This window comes from Eretmochelys imbricata, chromosome 1, assembly GCF_965152235.1.
Source record: "Eretmochelys imbricata isolate rEreImb1 chromosome 1, rEreImb1.hap1, whole genome shotgun sequence".
Classification (NCBI taxonomy): domain Eukaryota; kingdom Metazoa; phylum Chordata; order Testudines; family Cheloniidae; genus Eretmochelys; species Eretmochelys imbricata.
In genome coordinates, this window is record NC_135572.1 from 61,549,008 (window position 1) to 61,566,899 (window position 17,892).

The window sequence follows — 17,892 nt, forward strand, 5'->3', positions numbered from 1 at the left end:
CTCTGCCAGACTGTAGTATTTGCTGTTCTGTTTTTATTAGGGCTATCAAGTGATTAAAAAAATTAATCACAATTAATTGCGCAATTAATCTCACTGTTAAAAAAATAGAATACTATTTAAATATTTTTGGATGTCTTCTACATTTTCAAACATATTGATTTCAATTACAACACAGAATACAAAGTGTACAGTGCTCACTTTATATTTATTTTTGATTACAAATACTTGCACTATAAAATACAAAAGAAACAGTATTTTTTAATTCACCTCATACAAGTACTGGAGTGCAATCTCTATCATGAAAGTTGAACTTACAAATGTAGAATTATGTATAAAAAAAACTGCATTCAAAAATACTACAATGTAAAACTTTAGAGCCTACAAGTCCACTCAGTCCTCCTCCTTGTTCAGCCAATCAGGAAGACAAATAAGTTTGGTTACAATTTGCAGGAGATAATGCTGCCTGCTTTGTGTTTACAATGTCACCTGAAAGTGAGAACAGGCGTTCTCCTAGCACCGTTGTAGCCGGTGTCAGAAGAGATTTATGTGCCAGATGTGCTAAAGATTCATGTGCCCCTTCACGTTTCAACCACCATTTCAAAGGACATGAGTCCACGCTGATGATTGCTTCTGCTTGATAACGATCCAAAGCAGAGTGGACCAACACATGTTCATTTTCATCATCTGAGTCAGATGCCACCAGCAGAAGGTTGATTTTCTTTTTTGGTGGTTCGGGTTCTGTAGTTTCCGCTTTCGAATGTTGCTATTTTAAGACTTCTGAAAGCTTGCTCCACACCTTGTCCCTCTCAGATTTTGGACGGCACTTCAGATTCTTAAACCTTTGCTCCAGTGCTGTAGCTATTTTTAGAAATCTCACATTGGTACCTTCTTTGCATTTTATCAAATCTGAAGTGAAAGTGAAATCTTAGAATGAATATGTGCTATGTCATCATCCGAGACTGCTATAACATGAAATATATGGCAGAATGAGGGTAAAACAGAATAGGAGACATACAATTCTCCCCCAAGGAATTTAATTAATGCATTATTTTTTTAATTAGCATCATCAGCACAGAAGCACCTCTGGAATGGTGGCCGAAGCATGAAGGGGCCTACGAACATTTAGCATATCTGGCACGTAAATCCCTTGCAACGCCAGGTACAGAAGTGCCATACGAATGCCTGTTCTCACTTTTAGATGACACTGTAAATAAGAAGCAGGCAGCGTTATCTTCCGTAAATGTAAACAAACTTGTTTGTCTTAGTGAATGGCTGAACAAGAAGTAGGACTGAGTGGACTTGTAGGTTCTAAAGTTTTACATTGTTTTGTTTTTGAGTGCAGTTACGTAACAAAAAAACCCAAAAACTACATTTCTAAGTTACACTTTCATGATAAAGAGATTCCACTACAGTACTTGTATGAGGTGAATTGAAAAATACCATTTCTTTTGTTTATCATTTTTACAGTTCAAATATTTGTAACCAAAAACAATATAAACTGAGCACTGTACACTTTGTATTCTGTGTTGTAATAGAAATCAATATATTTGAAAATGTAGGAAAAAATCCAAAACTATTTAATAAATTTCACTTGGTATTCTATTGTTTAACAGTGCGATTAATCACGATTCATTTTTTTAATCATGATTAAAATTTTTTTGAGTTAATCACAAGTTAAATGCGATTAATTGACAGCCCTAGTTTTTATCATTAAATGTAAAGCTGAGTTAATTTCTAAGCAATAAAACAGATACAGAGTACAAGGCCAGAGTTCACCATACTATAAGAACCTTAACTCTTGCATTCTTTGTTATTTCAGCTATGCACTTTTAATGCTGCACACATTTTTAAATCTTGAAGATTTGAATCTTAAATGCCTCATTAAGGTAAAGGAAATGGGACCCAAGATTACACCTCTGAAGTTGCTATTGCTAGGTAGGACAGATTTTTCTCCAAGATTAAGTTAACAAAGCAGCAACATGTGTTTGCATTGCAATGGCTGTACTTTGGCATTAAAAAAGAAAACATTTTAAAAGAAAAAACAAACAATGAACAAAACTGATGAAAAGTAAATCAAATTAACATTTTTAATAAAACAAGGCATTTCTAACAATACAGTATGGAAATTTGCTTTTTTTTTTTTTAATGAATGACTTCATCTGACAGTGCTCTAGTGAGTGTTAAATTAACATGCCCCAGGAGTGAAGTGCGGTAAACCCCGATACCAGGAAGTGCGGTGCCTGCACAGAAATCACTGCAGGGTCAAGGCCTCAGTCTCTACAACACTTTCTATCAAGGTTGATTTAATAAAGGATATTGACACAATACCAAATAACTGCAGAACTCTGAACAAGCTGCATATGAAAGATAATAATTTACAGAAATTTTAAGGAAACTTTTCCCGTATCACTGGATTCCCCTGAATCTATCAAATAGTTTAATGAATTATGCTTTTAAAATGACACTCGGAAAAAAGTAGGTGTATTTCAAATCAATTACAACCAGCTTTGGTAACTGAAACAAAGGGACTTTTTTTTTCTTTTTTTTTTAAATAAATTCTAAATATTTTTGCCATTTATACAATCCACTAAGTTTGGTCTATTATTATAGCCCACAACATTTTATTTTTGTTTGTAGCAATTTATCTTTCTGGCTTTTATGAATTAGCAACAACACTCCAATGTTTGTGTTCAATAAACTACAGAGAAACATTTACATTAAAATGTATTTTCAATGAAATTTAAGAAAAAGTTTTCACAAATATTTTTATTATATAGAACACCAACTAAATTGACAGTGTTCCATTAAGAAGAAATGACAGATAAGAGCACCTCTTTTGATCGTACAGACCAATATTGGCAAGGAACAGTCTTATCAACTCGCCCAGTACGGAACTTAATACTCACTATAACACATGCAAGTCCAGTAAACAAGGTATAGGACACAGAGAAATATTAGGTGCAGAGATGATTAGAGGAATCCCACTTTAATCTATTGTTTAGTTGAGTCATATGAGTTACACTAGCCTATAACCTTTATCTCTACGATTTGCAAGTGTAGTTTTTCAGCACAGTTTGTGTATGCATCATTTTCTCTGCTTTACCACATCTTATATCACAGTGGAATGCAAGCAATTCCAACAGATCTTTGGGGACAGAGACAATGTATTGTGATCAGATTTCAACAGAATTCTGGACAACTCTTTAAGGGCCTTCGTTATATATGAAAGAATCTTACCTAATGAACACTACTGCATTCAAAAAGGTAACTTTGCCTGACCTTATTTTTGGAAATTGAATCTGCAGCTCCCAGCAGTGAGTGAATACAGGCAGATAAAGCCTCTTGTGATAATCCTTGGAATACTGCCCTCTGGAGGGAGGAAAAAAAAAGTTTGTCAACCTTCTACATAGCTTAAAGAACATACAGGACAGTGGCTCTGATTCTGAAGTCAAAGGTTCCGCATATGATGCATAAAATTAAGCACATACGTAAGTGTACAGGGTTGGAGCCACATTAGCAGGGAACACTTTTTCCACATTCAGGAAGATGCAATGGAACCCACAAATATAAAAGATTTTCATAACAAGTAAACAGACTGGATATGGTGGGTGCATAATTAAGCAACTAAAATAAGGAATATACTACATATACTACAAATTTTAACAGAGTTTGTAACCAGTTAGTGACATGGTTGCTCTGAATATGGTTTGTGTCCTTATACACCACATGGTTAATAGTCTATTAGTGACCATGGCACCTAAACAGTGTTTTGCCATTGCCAGTGGCCTAGGCTAGAACACGCCGGTCTTCCTGTAACTATTCAGCACACTACTTTTGCAGTGTAGATGTCACCACCGGATTGAGCTGGAAAACCAACTGTGGCTAGTCCTCCTTTCTCACAGCTCTCTTGGGTAGTAGGACATCTCATATTGCATTGCTCCACATGCTGCTGGTGCCACTCTGCGTGCATACCTCTGTGCACTCTACCCCTGCTTAGGTAATGTAGGATGGTTACTCAGATTTTCCCAGAACACACTGATATAGAGTAAGGTGTGGACACACAAAACCCACTGTTGTGTCATGGAAAAAAAATTGTTTGAACTTGGCTCCACTGTGTTTGCTGTAAACAGTCAAATGAGAGTGTCACAAACTGGTTACAAAAACACTTTTGTATGTGTAGCGTAGCAAGGGCTTTAGATACTCAACAATATATGTAAAGCGTCAGATTTTAAAAAGGTCCACTTAAAACTTCAGTTTGAAAACTGAAACTCTTTTCAGTTGTATGCTGATCAATGATCCCTGTTTCTTCACATACACACTCCCTTATAATTGGGCTATGTCAATAATTCCAAACTGCACTCTCTTTCTTTCAAAGAGTGGGCTCCAACCAAAAACATTAAAAAACACTAAAGAAGTACTTGTCTATTTTTACTGAGATTATCAAAATGTTAATTATTATATTTTTCCATGTTCCATTTAACACCTCCCACACTTTCACAAATTATGCCTCTTAAATAAGGATTTCTTCAAAAGTGATAAAGTAGCCCTTCTGCTGTGTCTCCTATCAACTGAGTAAAAACAAAAATCAACATACAGCAAAAATGCATGTGTTTTGTGGGTTTCTTAGATATTTACCAGCCTTTTTGTAGTTTTGTTAAATGACAATCTAATTATGAAACTTTTCCTTTAAGAGTAGGTTATCGGAATAAGTACTTCTTGCATCTCCATGAACAGGGTGTTTATTGTATCTGTGATTATTAGATGTGCTTTACACAGATTCACACTGTTGTATACTTTTATATACTTTAAGGCAGGGGTTCTCAGGAAAAAAATTTGGTGGCCTCAGAGTGCCATCATCAACTCTTGCTGGTGGCCACTCTCAGACTTAAAAATCCTAAAATACTTAATTAGCTTTAGGAAAAACAAATAAATATGCACATATACACGTCCAAATCATTGTAATTTATTTATTGCTAATTAGTAAATCTGCTGTGTAAAGTGATATTAATAAACGTACAAGTATCACTTTACACAGCAGATTTATTCAGCCCTGCCACACCTGGGGCAAATGAAGTCCTGGATGGGGTGTCGGGGGAGACAACAGGGGGCTGGAGCCTGAAGCCCCACAGCTGAAGCCTGGGCCCTGTCACTGAGCAGCTACAGCCTGGAGCTGTAGCCCGAAGCCCCCGGCCAGAGCTTGGTGCCCCGCCATCCCAGGGCTGAAGCCCAAAGCCTGAGTCCCACTACCCTTGGGAAGGTGGGGAATTCACTGGCTGCCTTCTCCTTCAGCATTTTACCCCAGGTGTCTCCGGAGGGAGACAGGACCCAACTGCTGCTGGTGGCCCCAGCAATCAACACCAAGGCAGTGCATCCAGGAGCAACAGGGAGTCAGAGGGGCTGCTCTATTGCGCCCCTCCAATCACAGCCCAGGAGGCTGCGGCCACAAGAAAAGCACCTGGTGGCCGCATTTGAGAAACACTGCTTAAAGTAGTCTTTTATTTTACGTAAATTTGTCCGTTTCTTGCTATTGTACTTTTACAGTTACTAAAAATGTGATGCAAAAGATTTAAAACATTTTCTAAGGTAACTATAAATTATTCCATTTTTAAGGCCAGAAGGGACCATTATGATCATCTAGTCTGATTGAGTGCATATCACAGGCCACAGAATTTCACCCAATAATTTCTACATCAATCCCATAACTTGCGATTGAGATAGAGCATTATTATTTTTTTCTTTTTTTTTAAATCTGTGTGGTGTGGTATGTAACTTTTTAAACATTACCTGTTGAAAAATCTTAGCAAGATGGCAAATGCAATTTTGGACCTGATTTGGTGCTTCATTTCTAAATTAACATTTGCAAAATCACTTCTCTTTGAACAATCTGCAATTTGCCAATTTGCAATAAGATGAGACCAGCAAAAAAGGCAACAGCTAACAAAAGATAGATATCAATGTTCTCCAGTTATTTTTAGACAAAAATATTTAGAATTTGTCATACATTCTCTTTTTATCTACTTTAACTTAAAATGGTACAGTAAGTTACAAGAAGAGGTCCATACATCTATACATCTGTACAGTTTAGAGAGACACACTAGAGTCCTTCTGACGGTGGGATACCACATTCCATGTAGATCTGCCGGTGAAATCATAGTCTGCGGTCTGGGATTAAGGGATTCTGCGGTACCTATTTAAAGGTAGAAAACACACATTAAAAAGTTATCACTCTTCTTCAATCTGAAAACAATACATAGTGAATGTTATTTAATGCTGACCTCCATAGGAATGTTACACATTACAAAATTACTTTGTTTTCAACCTCCTCAGAGGGAAGAAACCTGACTTCCAGTATATACATGCACAGATTATGCGGGCAGCTATGTAGGGTTTGAATTCATCTTGAAAATGCACTGAGTGATCTTGAATTGGTGAATATACTCTGAAACATGTATTTAAGAAGAGGGCATACATGGTTATCAAAAAGAAAACACTAGCCTGCCCTCCTAAATAAAAAAAATTGCTAAAAGACATTTGAAAATAACTTTGCTACCACACTCATTCTTCAGGCCATCAGGTCCAGTCAGTGACCCATATCTGAGACTGCGTATCTTCCTTCACCCAATGACAACCATCTACTCCTTCACCCCTGGCCAATTTTATATGTACTACTGACTATCCAAAGGAGATCTAGTTCCTCCTTTGTTAAATGTATTACTTCTATAGGCATTTCTCTGGAAATTACTGTAGCATCCTAGCTGCTAAAAGGATGTGATGCATAACTACTGAAGAGAGTTATGGGGAAGAAAAGACAGGGGGGGAAACGTTAAAGCCCTGTGGGCCCTCCTACAGGAACCCAGAGGTCACCCAGAGGGAGGAGAGAAAAGGAATAATATTGAGTAAGTTTACTTTGCTATTCTTTCCTTGCTGTACAGGAGATGACCTGAGCAGATTTAATACAGCTGAAATATAGAATTTAAAATCCATGTTAATATGGCAATATAGTTCTCTGTCCTAACAGCTGACAATGATTTTGTCATGGTGATTATTAGAAGTCACAACCCTGTTACAAGGGCACCCTTCGTGACAAAGAAGGTGCAAAAACAACTGTGCACATTCAGATTGGGTTTTCTTAACAATTGGTGGCACGGAACTTCACAGAACTCATCTTTCCCCCAGATTTTGGGGCAACTACTAGTTAACCTCAGTGACAACCACTTTAAAAAATAAAAACTAAAAGGAAGTCTCAGAACCAGTTGGGATAGTCTAACAATCTCTTCCATTTGTGGAGTTCCTACCATTTGTTCAAGGCTAGAATTGTGTGTTCTAGCTGGTTCTAGTCTGGGTCTTTGGTGTGTCAGCCTGGTATGTCCACAGTAGGAAACCATGATAAATCCATGGAATAGTGAAGACAACTGCCAGAGCTAGAAAGATACAACTGGGAAGCAGAATATTAATAAGTTGTAGTAAGATGGAGGGAAAAAAAGTCATCCAGGGATTCCAGGCACATTTAAAGGCATGTAAGCAGTATTCATGTGGTGTTCTGGTGTTAACAAAATCAAATTTTATGGAATTAATTACCTTTATAAATGTATAAAAACGTGGATCCCAAAATGAGGTTATAAAATTCATAGACTAAAGAACGAATTATTGCAATAACTAGACTACAAGTTATTGAAATCGGTTAAGAAAAACACTAAAAGGATGCAATCACTGTCTGATTCTATGTTTTAAACAGGAAAACATTCTTGAACTACAACTTCGAGAGCGCTCATGTAACACACATGCCAGAATCACAAAAAACCCATTCTTCTCCTGTGAGCTCAGCTCTTTATTATACTTCATATGAAAAGATGCTATGCCCCTTGACAACAGGAGTAAGTATTTTGCAGAATGAATGCGTCTAGTACAGACATGCCACAATCACCATCACGGGATTAAGGCAGGTAATAAACACACTGAAAATCCAGTTCCTGAGGTGTTCTGGGAAGACAATTTTAAAAAGTTTAAATTAAAATTCTTCAGTCAAAGTTCCTTTTACGCAAGCTCTTCCCAAAATTCTCCAAATACTTTAAAATATTTTATTAAAGTAAATATAATTCTCATTATTTGCTTAGATTAATGCCCACTATGTCTATTTTACTACTTCATTTGATATTATAAAATATATTCCCAAACATACCAGATTTTATTAGGTTGCAGGACTCTGGATCTTCTAGCCGCACATCTGAAAATGAAGCATCAGAAGGCAACTTCTTCTGTTCATCTTTTAAACTTTCTGCAATTTGCTGCAGGGGAAGATATGTCATGCAACTATTACATTAAACAGACTTATTTTTTTAAGAAGAATCTGTAACTTATATTTACAATGTAGAAAAAAGTTAACGTGCCCAGCCTACTTGGATTTTCATGGCAAAACCAGATAACTGAACAAATGTTGCTGCTGCTAAATGGAGCTGGTCAGGAATTTTTTCGAGAAAACTTTTTTTTTTTTTTTTTGGGGTGAGGGGCCCCCGCGGGGGGGATGGATGGTCAGAAAATGCCAATTCATCAAAACCTAAACTGTTTGTGGGAAAGGGTTGATTCTGAATTTTCCATTGAGAAAAAAATTTGAAAATTCAGAGAGGTGCTCAGCAAATGAACTTAACACTATATTATATGAGGACTGCAAGATATTCATTTTTTCTGCTGCTATTTGCTGTGCTGGGTTCAGTTGCAACCTTAAAAGAGAGATCAAGATTGTCTAAAGGTGTCATTTTGACACTTTCCAAATGAAAAAGTTCTTTTGCAAGTCTAAATGATTTTTCATTTAAAAATCCAAGTTAACATAGTAAAAAAAAAAAGTTTAAAAAATTTTTTAAATAGCTGAAGTATTTGGACTGATCCAATCCAAAAAAATTCAGATTTTGGGTTGGGTGAAAATTTGAGACTGACTTTTTGTCTTGATTCAGTATAAGAAAAATTTTCAAAATCTCAAAAATTCTACCATGATGGGAAAACTATTTCCCACCCAGCACTTCTGTTCATACAGGAACAGAGAAATGTTTAGTATTGAGATCAGATTCAGAAGCTTTACACTGAATGGTTCTACTCAAAAAAAGTGAATAATAAAACATCACAATGGGAGTCCAAAGTTTATCGGTCTCAATTCCTGTATGAAAAGGTACTCATAAAAATCTTGTTACTTATAAGCTGCCTGCCAGAACTACAAACTAAACCTGGACTCAATCAAGCTGGATTTGTTTCTTCTCACTCCACCACCAGTAATCAAGGTTCTGTAGGTCAGTTTAGGCCCTCTGTTACACCTGGGCAGCTCTACAACCTTCTAATATTGGCTCAGTGACCCCTGTGTAATCTTATTGCCTTTAATTGGTTTGCACAAGTGTAAACAATTGAATCTCAAGTAAACAACTCTGCTGATGAGCCAGAAGGAACAGACATTGGGCTCACTTTGTTAGCTGTGTTACCTTTGTTATGGCTAACAGAAGTAAAAGGCAAAGATATGTCCCTAAAGTGAATATAATTACATACAAACGCATAACAGATCTATCCAGTAAAGAGGTGCCATTTTGACAGTCACTCGCCACATTTTAAGTCGTTTTTCCTTGATCTAAAAAAACAGCATCTCCAGAGTGTAAAAAATATTCAAAGAAATACCAAAAAGACAGTAGTGAATGTAAAGTGATATATGTTTTAATATGAGGTTTCATTAAGCAAAGTTGCTGTAATTGTTACTGTTGGGCCAAAATACATAAATATATTCATGTACTGCAAAAGAAATATTCTTTATATTTTTAAAATGTGAAAAGCAACATAACATGGAGAGTGAAAAATCTATTCATAAATGTGTTGGGCAAATAGAGCAACTCTGACTTAACATTGTATTATATGAAGACTGTGAGATATTTATTTTTTTCACTGCTGTTTAGTGTGCTGGGTTCAGACAGGACCTTAAAATAGAAGTTAACATTTACATTTAACAGACTGCAAGCTCTGAGGTGTGGAGAATCTATTTGTTTACATTGTCTGGAAGGTACCACAGAATCATAGAAATATAACACTAAAAGGGACCCCGAGAAGTCATCTAGTCCATCCCCCGGCAGAGACAGGGCCTATTATACCTAGACTTTCCCTGACAGGCTTGTCTAAGCTGTTCTTAGAAACCTCCACTGACAGTGATTCTACAACCTCCCTTTGTAACCTGTTCCAGTGCTTAACTAGCCTTATAGTTAGAAAGCTTTTTCTAATATCTAACCTAAATCTCCTTCACTGCAGATTAAGCCCATCACTTCTTGTCCTACCTTCAGTGGACATGGAGAACTCTATTGATCACAGTCCTCTCTATAGCAGCCTAACATATTTGAAGACTGATCGGGTACTCCTTAGTCCAGGGGTCTGCAACCTTTCAGAAGCAGTGTGCCGAGTCTTCATTTATTCACTTTAATTTACGGTTTCAGGTGCCAGTAATACGTTTTAACATTTTTTAGAAGGTCTCTCTCTATAAGTCTATATATTATATAACTAAACTATTGTCGTATGTAAAGTAAACAAGGTTTTCAAAATGTTTAAGAAGCTTCATTTACAATTAAATTAAAATGCTGATCTTACACCACCAGCCCGCTGCTGGCCTGGAGTTCCGTTCACCTAGGCCGGCAGCAGGCTGAGCAGGGCCTGTGGCCAGGACCCCAGCTGGCAAGGGGCCGGCAGTCAGAACCTCAGACTGGCAGCAGGCTGAGCAGGGCCGGCGGCCAGGACCCCAGACCAGCAGTGGGCTGAGCAGGTACCTACATAGAGTGGGTACCTACCTTCTCCCTGGTTCTAGCCCATTCTCTTCCTCTCTCTCTGCACTGAGCTGAGCACAGGGCTGGGGGTGAAGGAGCAGGCTGGGGGTTGGGGTGTAGGGTCTGGCCAGGAGCTAGAATGAGGGAGGGGACTCAGGGTTTGGGCAGGAGGTTTGGGTGTGGAGTGCTTACCTGGGCAGCTCCCATTTGGTGCAAAGGGTGCAGGTGAGAATGTGGGGGGGGGCCCCCGCTGGAGCTCCTGTTTGGTGCTCGGGGTGGGGGTGGGAACGTGGGGGTTGCAGGAGTCAGGGCAGGGAGTGTGGGGGGGCTGGGTATGTGTGGGGGATGCTGGAGTCGGGGCTGGGGTTGTGGGCGGGGGACAGGGGTCCAGGCAGAGGGCTGGGAGTGTGGGCTAGGGTCGAGGAGGTGCTCCCAGCCCCCTGCCCAGAGTGGCTCACAGCAGGGAGCTGGAGGGGATATGCCCTGATTCCATCCCCGTTCCCTAAGGCCCCATCCCCACCTGTTTTCCGTCCCCTCCGCCGAGCAGCAAGCATGCTGCGGCTCTGCTTCTCCCCCTCCCTCGCAAGGGCCATCAGCTGACTGGCAGCAGGGAGGAAGAGGAGGAGGGGCAGGAACCCAGCACACTGGGAGAAGAGGCGAGGGAGAGCGGAGCTTGCCTGCCCTGCAGCAGTAGCCGGCAGGACCAAGCTTCTTCATCCTGCTCCCGTGGGGGGGGGGGGGGGCGGAGAAAAGCGGGCTGGGGCGGGCAGGATTTTTAATGGCACGCTGCTGCCTGCCAGAGTCCTGGCCACTGGCCCCCGCTCAGCCCACTGCCGGCCTGGGATCGGCAGCAGGCTGAGCGGGGCCGGTGCCTGGGACCCGGCAGGCAGCAGCATGCCATTAAAAATCGACTTGCGTGCCTTTGGCACGCGTGCCATAGGTTGCCGACCCCTGCCTTAGTCTTTTTTTCTCAAGACTGAGCATCCCGAGTTTTTTAACCTTTCCTCATAGGTCAGGCTTTCTAAAACTTTTATCATTTTTGTTACTCTACTCTTGACTTCCATTTTGTCCGCATCTTTCTTAAAGTGTACCACACAAAACTGGACATGATACTCCAGCTGAGGCCTCACCAGTGCTGAGTAGAGCAGAACAAATATCTCCAGGTCTTACATATGACACTCTTGTTAATACACTCCAGAATGATATTTGCCTTTTCTTGTAACAGCATCACATTGTTGGCTCAATCAATTTGTGATCCATCATAACACACACTGACCCCCAATCCTTTTATGCAGTACTACTACATGCATCCGATGAAGTGGGTTTTAGCCCACGAAAGCTTATGCTCAAATAAATTTGTTAGTCTCTAAGGTGCCACAAGTACCCCTGTTCTTTTAACTACCTACCAATTACTCCTCACCTTGTATTTGGATATTTGAATTTTCCTTTTTAAATGCAGAACTTTGCACTTGTCTGTATTGAATATTACCGCATTCATTTCAGACCAAGTCTCTCATTTACCAATTTTGAATTCTCATCTTGCCCTCCAAAGTGCTGCAAGCCCTCTCAGCTTGGTGTCATGTGCAAACTTTATATGCATACTTTCCATCCCATTAGTTAAGTCATTCATGAAAATGTTGACTAGTACTGGAAATGGGACAGACTCCAGTGGGCCCCATTAGTCATACCCTCCCACTGTGATAGTGAACCATTAATAACTACTGAGTATGTTTTTTCAAACCATTGTGCATGCATTTTATAGTAATTTCATCTAGACCACATGTCCCTAGTTTGCTTATGAGAATCTCATATGGACTGTGTCCTTACTGCTTCCTTATAACCCTATTAGCCTGTAGGTGCTTATAAATTAATTGTTTGATGATTTGTTCCAGTATCTTTCCAAATATCTAAGCTAGGCTGACTGGTCTATAATTTCCCAGGTTCTCTTTGTTTCTCTTTTTAAAGATAAGTACTATACTTGCCCTTCTCAAGACCTCCGGGACCACACTGTCCTCCATGAGTTCTCAAAAATAATCCCTAATGGTTCCAAGATTGCTTCATCTAGGGTGAACTTCATGAAGTCCTGCCAACATGAATACAACTAACTTATCTAAATATTCTTTAGCCTGTTCTTTTCCTGTTTTGGCTTGTGTTTCTTCACCCCTTCTGTTAAAAATTAATTGTGTTAAGCGGAACTCTGATACTGCAGAAAAATATATCATTAATGATGCAATGTCAACTAAAAAGGGAGGTTTTTATTTAAATCTTCAGATTTGTATGTGGAAAAAGGACAGAAGTAAGGATAGCAAAACTTGATTTTTGTTTAGCACTTTTTAACTAAATAAATTTTTAAGGTGTTTTGTTTATCAAGATTTTAACTGAACGCTTCCTAGTATACCAATATTCACCTATTACAGAGATATGGACAACTGGCCCACTTAGGAACAGCTGTTCGAATTTGACCCATGGAACCTGATTCAACATTTCAATAGATTCCATGCAGATCACAGTTTATGGGATGGGTTTGTTCTGCTTTAGTTAAGTTTGGGCACTGCTTTCTGTTTAAAGGTGGATAATTCTCAGTACTCTAAAATAACATGCTGATTTGGATTGTTTATTCCTATAAATGTTATCATTGGGTGGCATCAGAGAATTATCTTTAGCTCATTCTTCACAAGAATTCAGCAAAATATTTTCCAGACTCTGCTTAGCACTTTGAAGTCCTGTTACAGTGCTGCACTTTAGCACTTCAAACTGTTTGTCAGATTGGCAGCAGCCATTTGAAAATGGAAAGAGGATGTTTGAGCAAAGAGCTTAAAACATGCTCTTACACTGCATTTTAAGCATTACGAATATTTGAATAATTCATTTACTCAGACTTAATCATTGCTCTCCAAATATTCAAAGTTTGAGGTTTAAAAGTGATTGGCAGCAATGATCAGAATCACAATGACAAACCCAGGACATGTAAGAAGTGGAAACTTTATACTATCAGTGGAATTAGGTGTAAACCTCTGCTTCTCTATAAATGATCAGCTACAGAACCTTAATTAGCATATTATCCGTAAGACTGACCTTGGCTACACTAGAAAGTTGTACTGTTTTAGTTATACTGCTATAGTTAAGAGTGGTAGAAATACTTTCCCTGCTAAGCATGAGGGCAGTTATATCGGTATAAAGGTATTTTATACCAGTATAGCTATCCATGTATCGGAAGAGGAAGAACTTTACTGGTTTAAAAGTCACTTTATTCCTGCATACCTTTATAACTGCATCCACTAGGGCTTACAGTATAATAATTTCAGTGTTAAAAAAAAAAAGTTTCTAACTGAAATTGTTATATCGGTAAAACTTGAGTGTAGATAGGCTTGAATGGATGGGACACATTTAACAGCCATTTAAAAGACATTATTATACTATATGGGAAAGCATAATGATACAACAAGTAGAAGGCTAATATGTTCACAAATATGAATATCATAACTACATTTATACAATCCTGGGCATTTTGTGCTTACTACTTGTGCTTGAACAATAGTATTATAAGAAGTTTTATACTGGTAAGAAAACATTCATGATTATAGGAACACGGATAGGGCATTGAACAGGACACTTCTTATAAAGCTTTGCCAGTTGCAAGGACAGAGTTGTAAAAAAACTATATAGTTTTACTAAATGTATTTCTCCTGTCCAAGGCAAGCATTTGTACAACTTAAACCTATAGTAACATGTGCCAACCAAGTGATCATAAAAAACTGCCTCTTTGAGGATGTTTCAGTAGCAGTAAGTCTGACAATGCCATCTGTGCTGTTAGGGTCAGTTCGAAAATAAAATGGACTACAAGTTACAATCTTACAAACACAATGGCCAAGTAAGGCAATGTTCCAGTCAAATCCTTTAACATTCTGAGCTCTCATTGCCAAATTAGCATCAGCAATCATTGTTTTTATTTTTTACTATTATAAATTGTTGGGAAAAAGTGAGCATGATTTCTGTAAAGGGAGATCATGTCTTACTAATCTATCAGAGTTCTTTGAAGGGGCCAACAAACATGTGGACAAGGGGGATCCAGTGGACATAGCGTACTTAGATTTCCAGAAAGCCGTTGACAAGGTCCCTCACCAAAGGCTCTTACGTAAATTAAGTTGTCATGAGATAAGAGGGAAGATCCTTTCATGGATTGAGAACTGGTTAAAAGACAGGGAACAAAGGGTAGGAATAAATGGTAAATATTCAGAATGGAGAGGGGTAATTAGTGGTGTTCCCTAAGGGCCAGTCCTAGGACCAATCCTATTCAACTTATTCATAAATGATCTGGAGAAAGGGGTAAACAGTGAGGTGGCAAAGTTTGCAGATGATACTAAACTGCTCAAGATAGTTAAGGCCAAAACAGACTGTGAAGAACTTCAAAAAGATCTCACAAAAGTAAGTGATTGGGCAACAAAATGGCAAATGAAATTTAATGTGGATAAATATAAAGTAATGCACATAGGAAAAAATAACCCCATAGATACATACAATATGATGGGGGCTAATTTAGCGACAACTAATCAGGAAAAAGATCTTGGAGTCTTTGTGGATAGTTCTCTGAAGACGTCCACACAGCGTCAGCGGCAGTCAGAAAACCAAACAGGATGTTAGGAATCATTTTAAAAGGGATAGAGAATAAGACGGAGAATATCTTATTGCCCTTATAGAAATCCATGGTACGCCCACTGAATACTGCGTACAGATGTGGTCCCCTCATCTCAAAAAAAGATATATTGGCATATCTAAAATGATTAGGGGGTTTGGAACGGGTCCCATATGAGGAGAGATTAAAGAGGCTAGGACTTTTCAGCTTGGAAAAGAGGAGACTAAGGGGGGATATGATAGAGGTATATAAAATCATGAGTGGTGTGGAGGAAGTGAATAAGGAAAAGGTATTTACTTGTTCCCATAATATAAGAACTAAGGGCCACCAAATGAAATTAATGGGCAGCACGTTTAAAACAAATAAAAGGAAGTTCTTCTTCACTCAGCGCACAGTCAACCTGTGGAACTCCTTGCCTGAGGAGGTTGTGAAGGCTAGGACTATAACAGGGTTTAAAAGAGAACTGGATAAATTCATGGAGGTTAAGTCCATTAATGGCTATTAGCCAAGATGGGTAAGGAATGGTGCCCCTAGCCTCTGTTTGTAAGAGGGTGGAGATGGATGGCCGGAGAGAGATCACTAGATCATTACCTGTTAGGTTCACTCCCTCTGGGGCACCTGGCATTGATCACTGTTGGTAGACAGGATACTGGGCTGGATGGACCTTTGGTCTCACCCAGTATGGCCATTCTTATGTTCTTATGACTAACCCCTTTAATGAAATATCCGTTTTTAATATGCCTTAAATTATGTATTAAGTTCACTGTTTTCTTTATATCCAAAAGATGTTTTCAAATCATTCTTTGACAAGATATTGACACTATGAGTCATTTACCTGAGATCTTGTATCCATTATACTTATTTTAAATTATAAGTAAAATTATTTTTTTAATTCTTTCCACCAGGACCAGTGTGAAGAGAATGAATTTACCCTGCAGGAAGCTGGGAATGGCTGTTATGAATAGCTAGTGACAGTACTTACTTGAAAGAGAAAGTTATTGGAAACTACTAGCAACCTAACAAATTAATCTTTGAAGCTTTTTTTTAAGCCAGTATCAGACCAGCAACTTTGAAAACAAAATATCAGCCGACTGTGTCCATCCATAGAATTTATCCTACAATTCAGTACATTTAACTCCAACTTTCCATTGACAAAAAACAAGAACATTAAAATAAACAAACAGAAATTGTTTAAAGAAGAGAAAGTTAGAAGCACCACAATGCACACTAATGCTGTGGTGGAAATTGTGTCCAAATTGACTTAGTATAATATATCTTTTATCAAGTTATCTGATTTCAGGGCCAAAGATTAATCAACGGATGCCACCCTGATGGTGTCAATGCTTTTAAATACACATATAAATAGAAAAATCCTGTTTGCCATGCTCTTCACTATATAATTGCATATGATGTATAAACTAGGAAAGCAAATAAAGCAAACTGATACTATACCTCCATCATTTCCAATTTATCTGGATATGCAAGATCCCCAGGAGCAGGCTTGTAACCTATGATGTCTGTCTGAATGTAGATAAATGTCCTGTATACAAGGCGTTCTTGTACATCCTCTAACATCTGCTGGACACCAGCAGCAAATGCACCCAGTTGTTCTGCTGACAAAAAAACACCAATACAATTGCTCAGTAATTACATCTAGAAAATAATGTTTAAAAAGAATTTTTGAGTTTCATACTTTGTCACAAATTAATTTACGTGCTGCAAAGAAAGCCAGGCACAAATAACATTTGAAGAGCTGCACAATAACAGTTTGTTCATGGTTTGTAACAAGCCATGAACTCTTGCGCTCTTAACTACAGCTCTGTCACTGACTTGCTATGTGGCGTGGGGCCAGTCACTTCAGCTCTCTCTCTGCCTAAGATTTCCCCACACGCAAACTGGGAATACAACAGAACATAACATACCATATTACAGTTTAAGTATGCTGATTTTTTGGGAGATGCTAAAAATATATGTCAAAATGAAGTTTTTGCCTTTATACTAAGAATATGCCCTAGAGTAGTTTTGTCATATACACAGTACAGTATTACCATGTGGACTGAAGTGTCATACTGTGTTTCTGTGTTTTGTTTTTGATAGTGTGAGGGATCAGGGTCACAATTCTGTTCTTAGGAAAGTAAATTAACTATCTTCACAATCCCAGAGATGGATAGCCACTCAGATGAGCAGAAATTTCTGCATATTTATTCCATATGCAATTATATACTACAAGGGAATGGAAATCTAAAGGCATATGACTAGATTTCATAAGTTTCACAGTAAGCCACAAATGAAGAACTAGTTCCTAACAGGAATGGCATGATATTTACCAGAGGTGGTTTTTACCAGGTAAAATCATGATTTTTACCACCTCAATTTAAGGCATTTTCTATTTTAAAAACTGTTTCATTATTTCACACATTACACTTTATTTTAGTTACGTAAGACAACAGTATTCATAGCTTAATTTAGGATTATACAAAT

General features: G+C 38.4%; 1 protein-coding gene across 3 annotated transcripts in view; it reads right to left on the minus strand.

The window, feature by feature from the left end:
• The window catches only part of COG3 (component of oligomeric golgi complex 3), a 49,661-nt gene that overhangs the window by 12,430 nt on the left and 19,339 nt on the right, over positions 1-17,892 (minus strand). For all 3 annotated transcript variants that reach the window (XR_013345484.1, XM_077811633.1, XM_077811649.1), the window contains 4 exons: positions 16,864-17,024; positions 8,180-8,285; positions 6,063-6,187; positions 3,280-3,369 (listed from right to left, as the gene is read on the minus strand). Coding sequence is in view for 2 of the 3 variants with exons in the window: in XM_077811633.1 (XP_077667759.1) it covers positions 3,280-3,369; positions 6,063-6,187; positions 8,180-8,285; positions 16,864-17,024 (482 nt within the window). In the remaining variant the exon portion in view is untranslated. The remainder of the gene's footprint in view (positions 1-3,279; positions 3,370-6,062; positions 6,188-8,179; positions 8,286-16,863; positions 17,025-17,892) is intronic.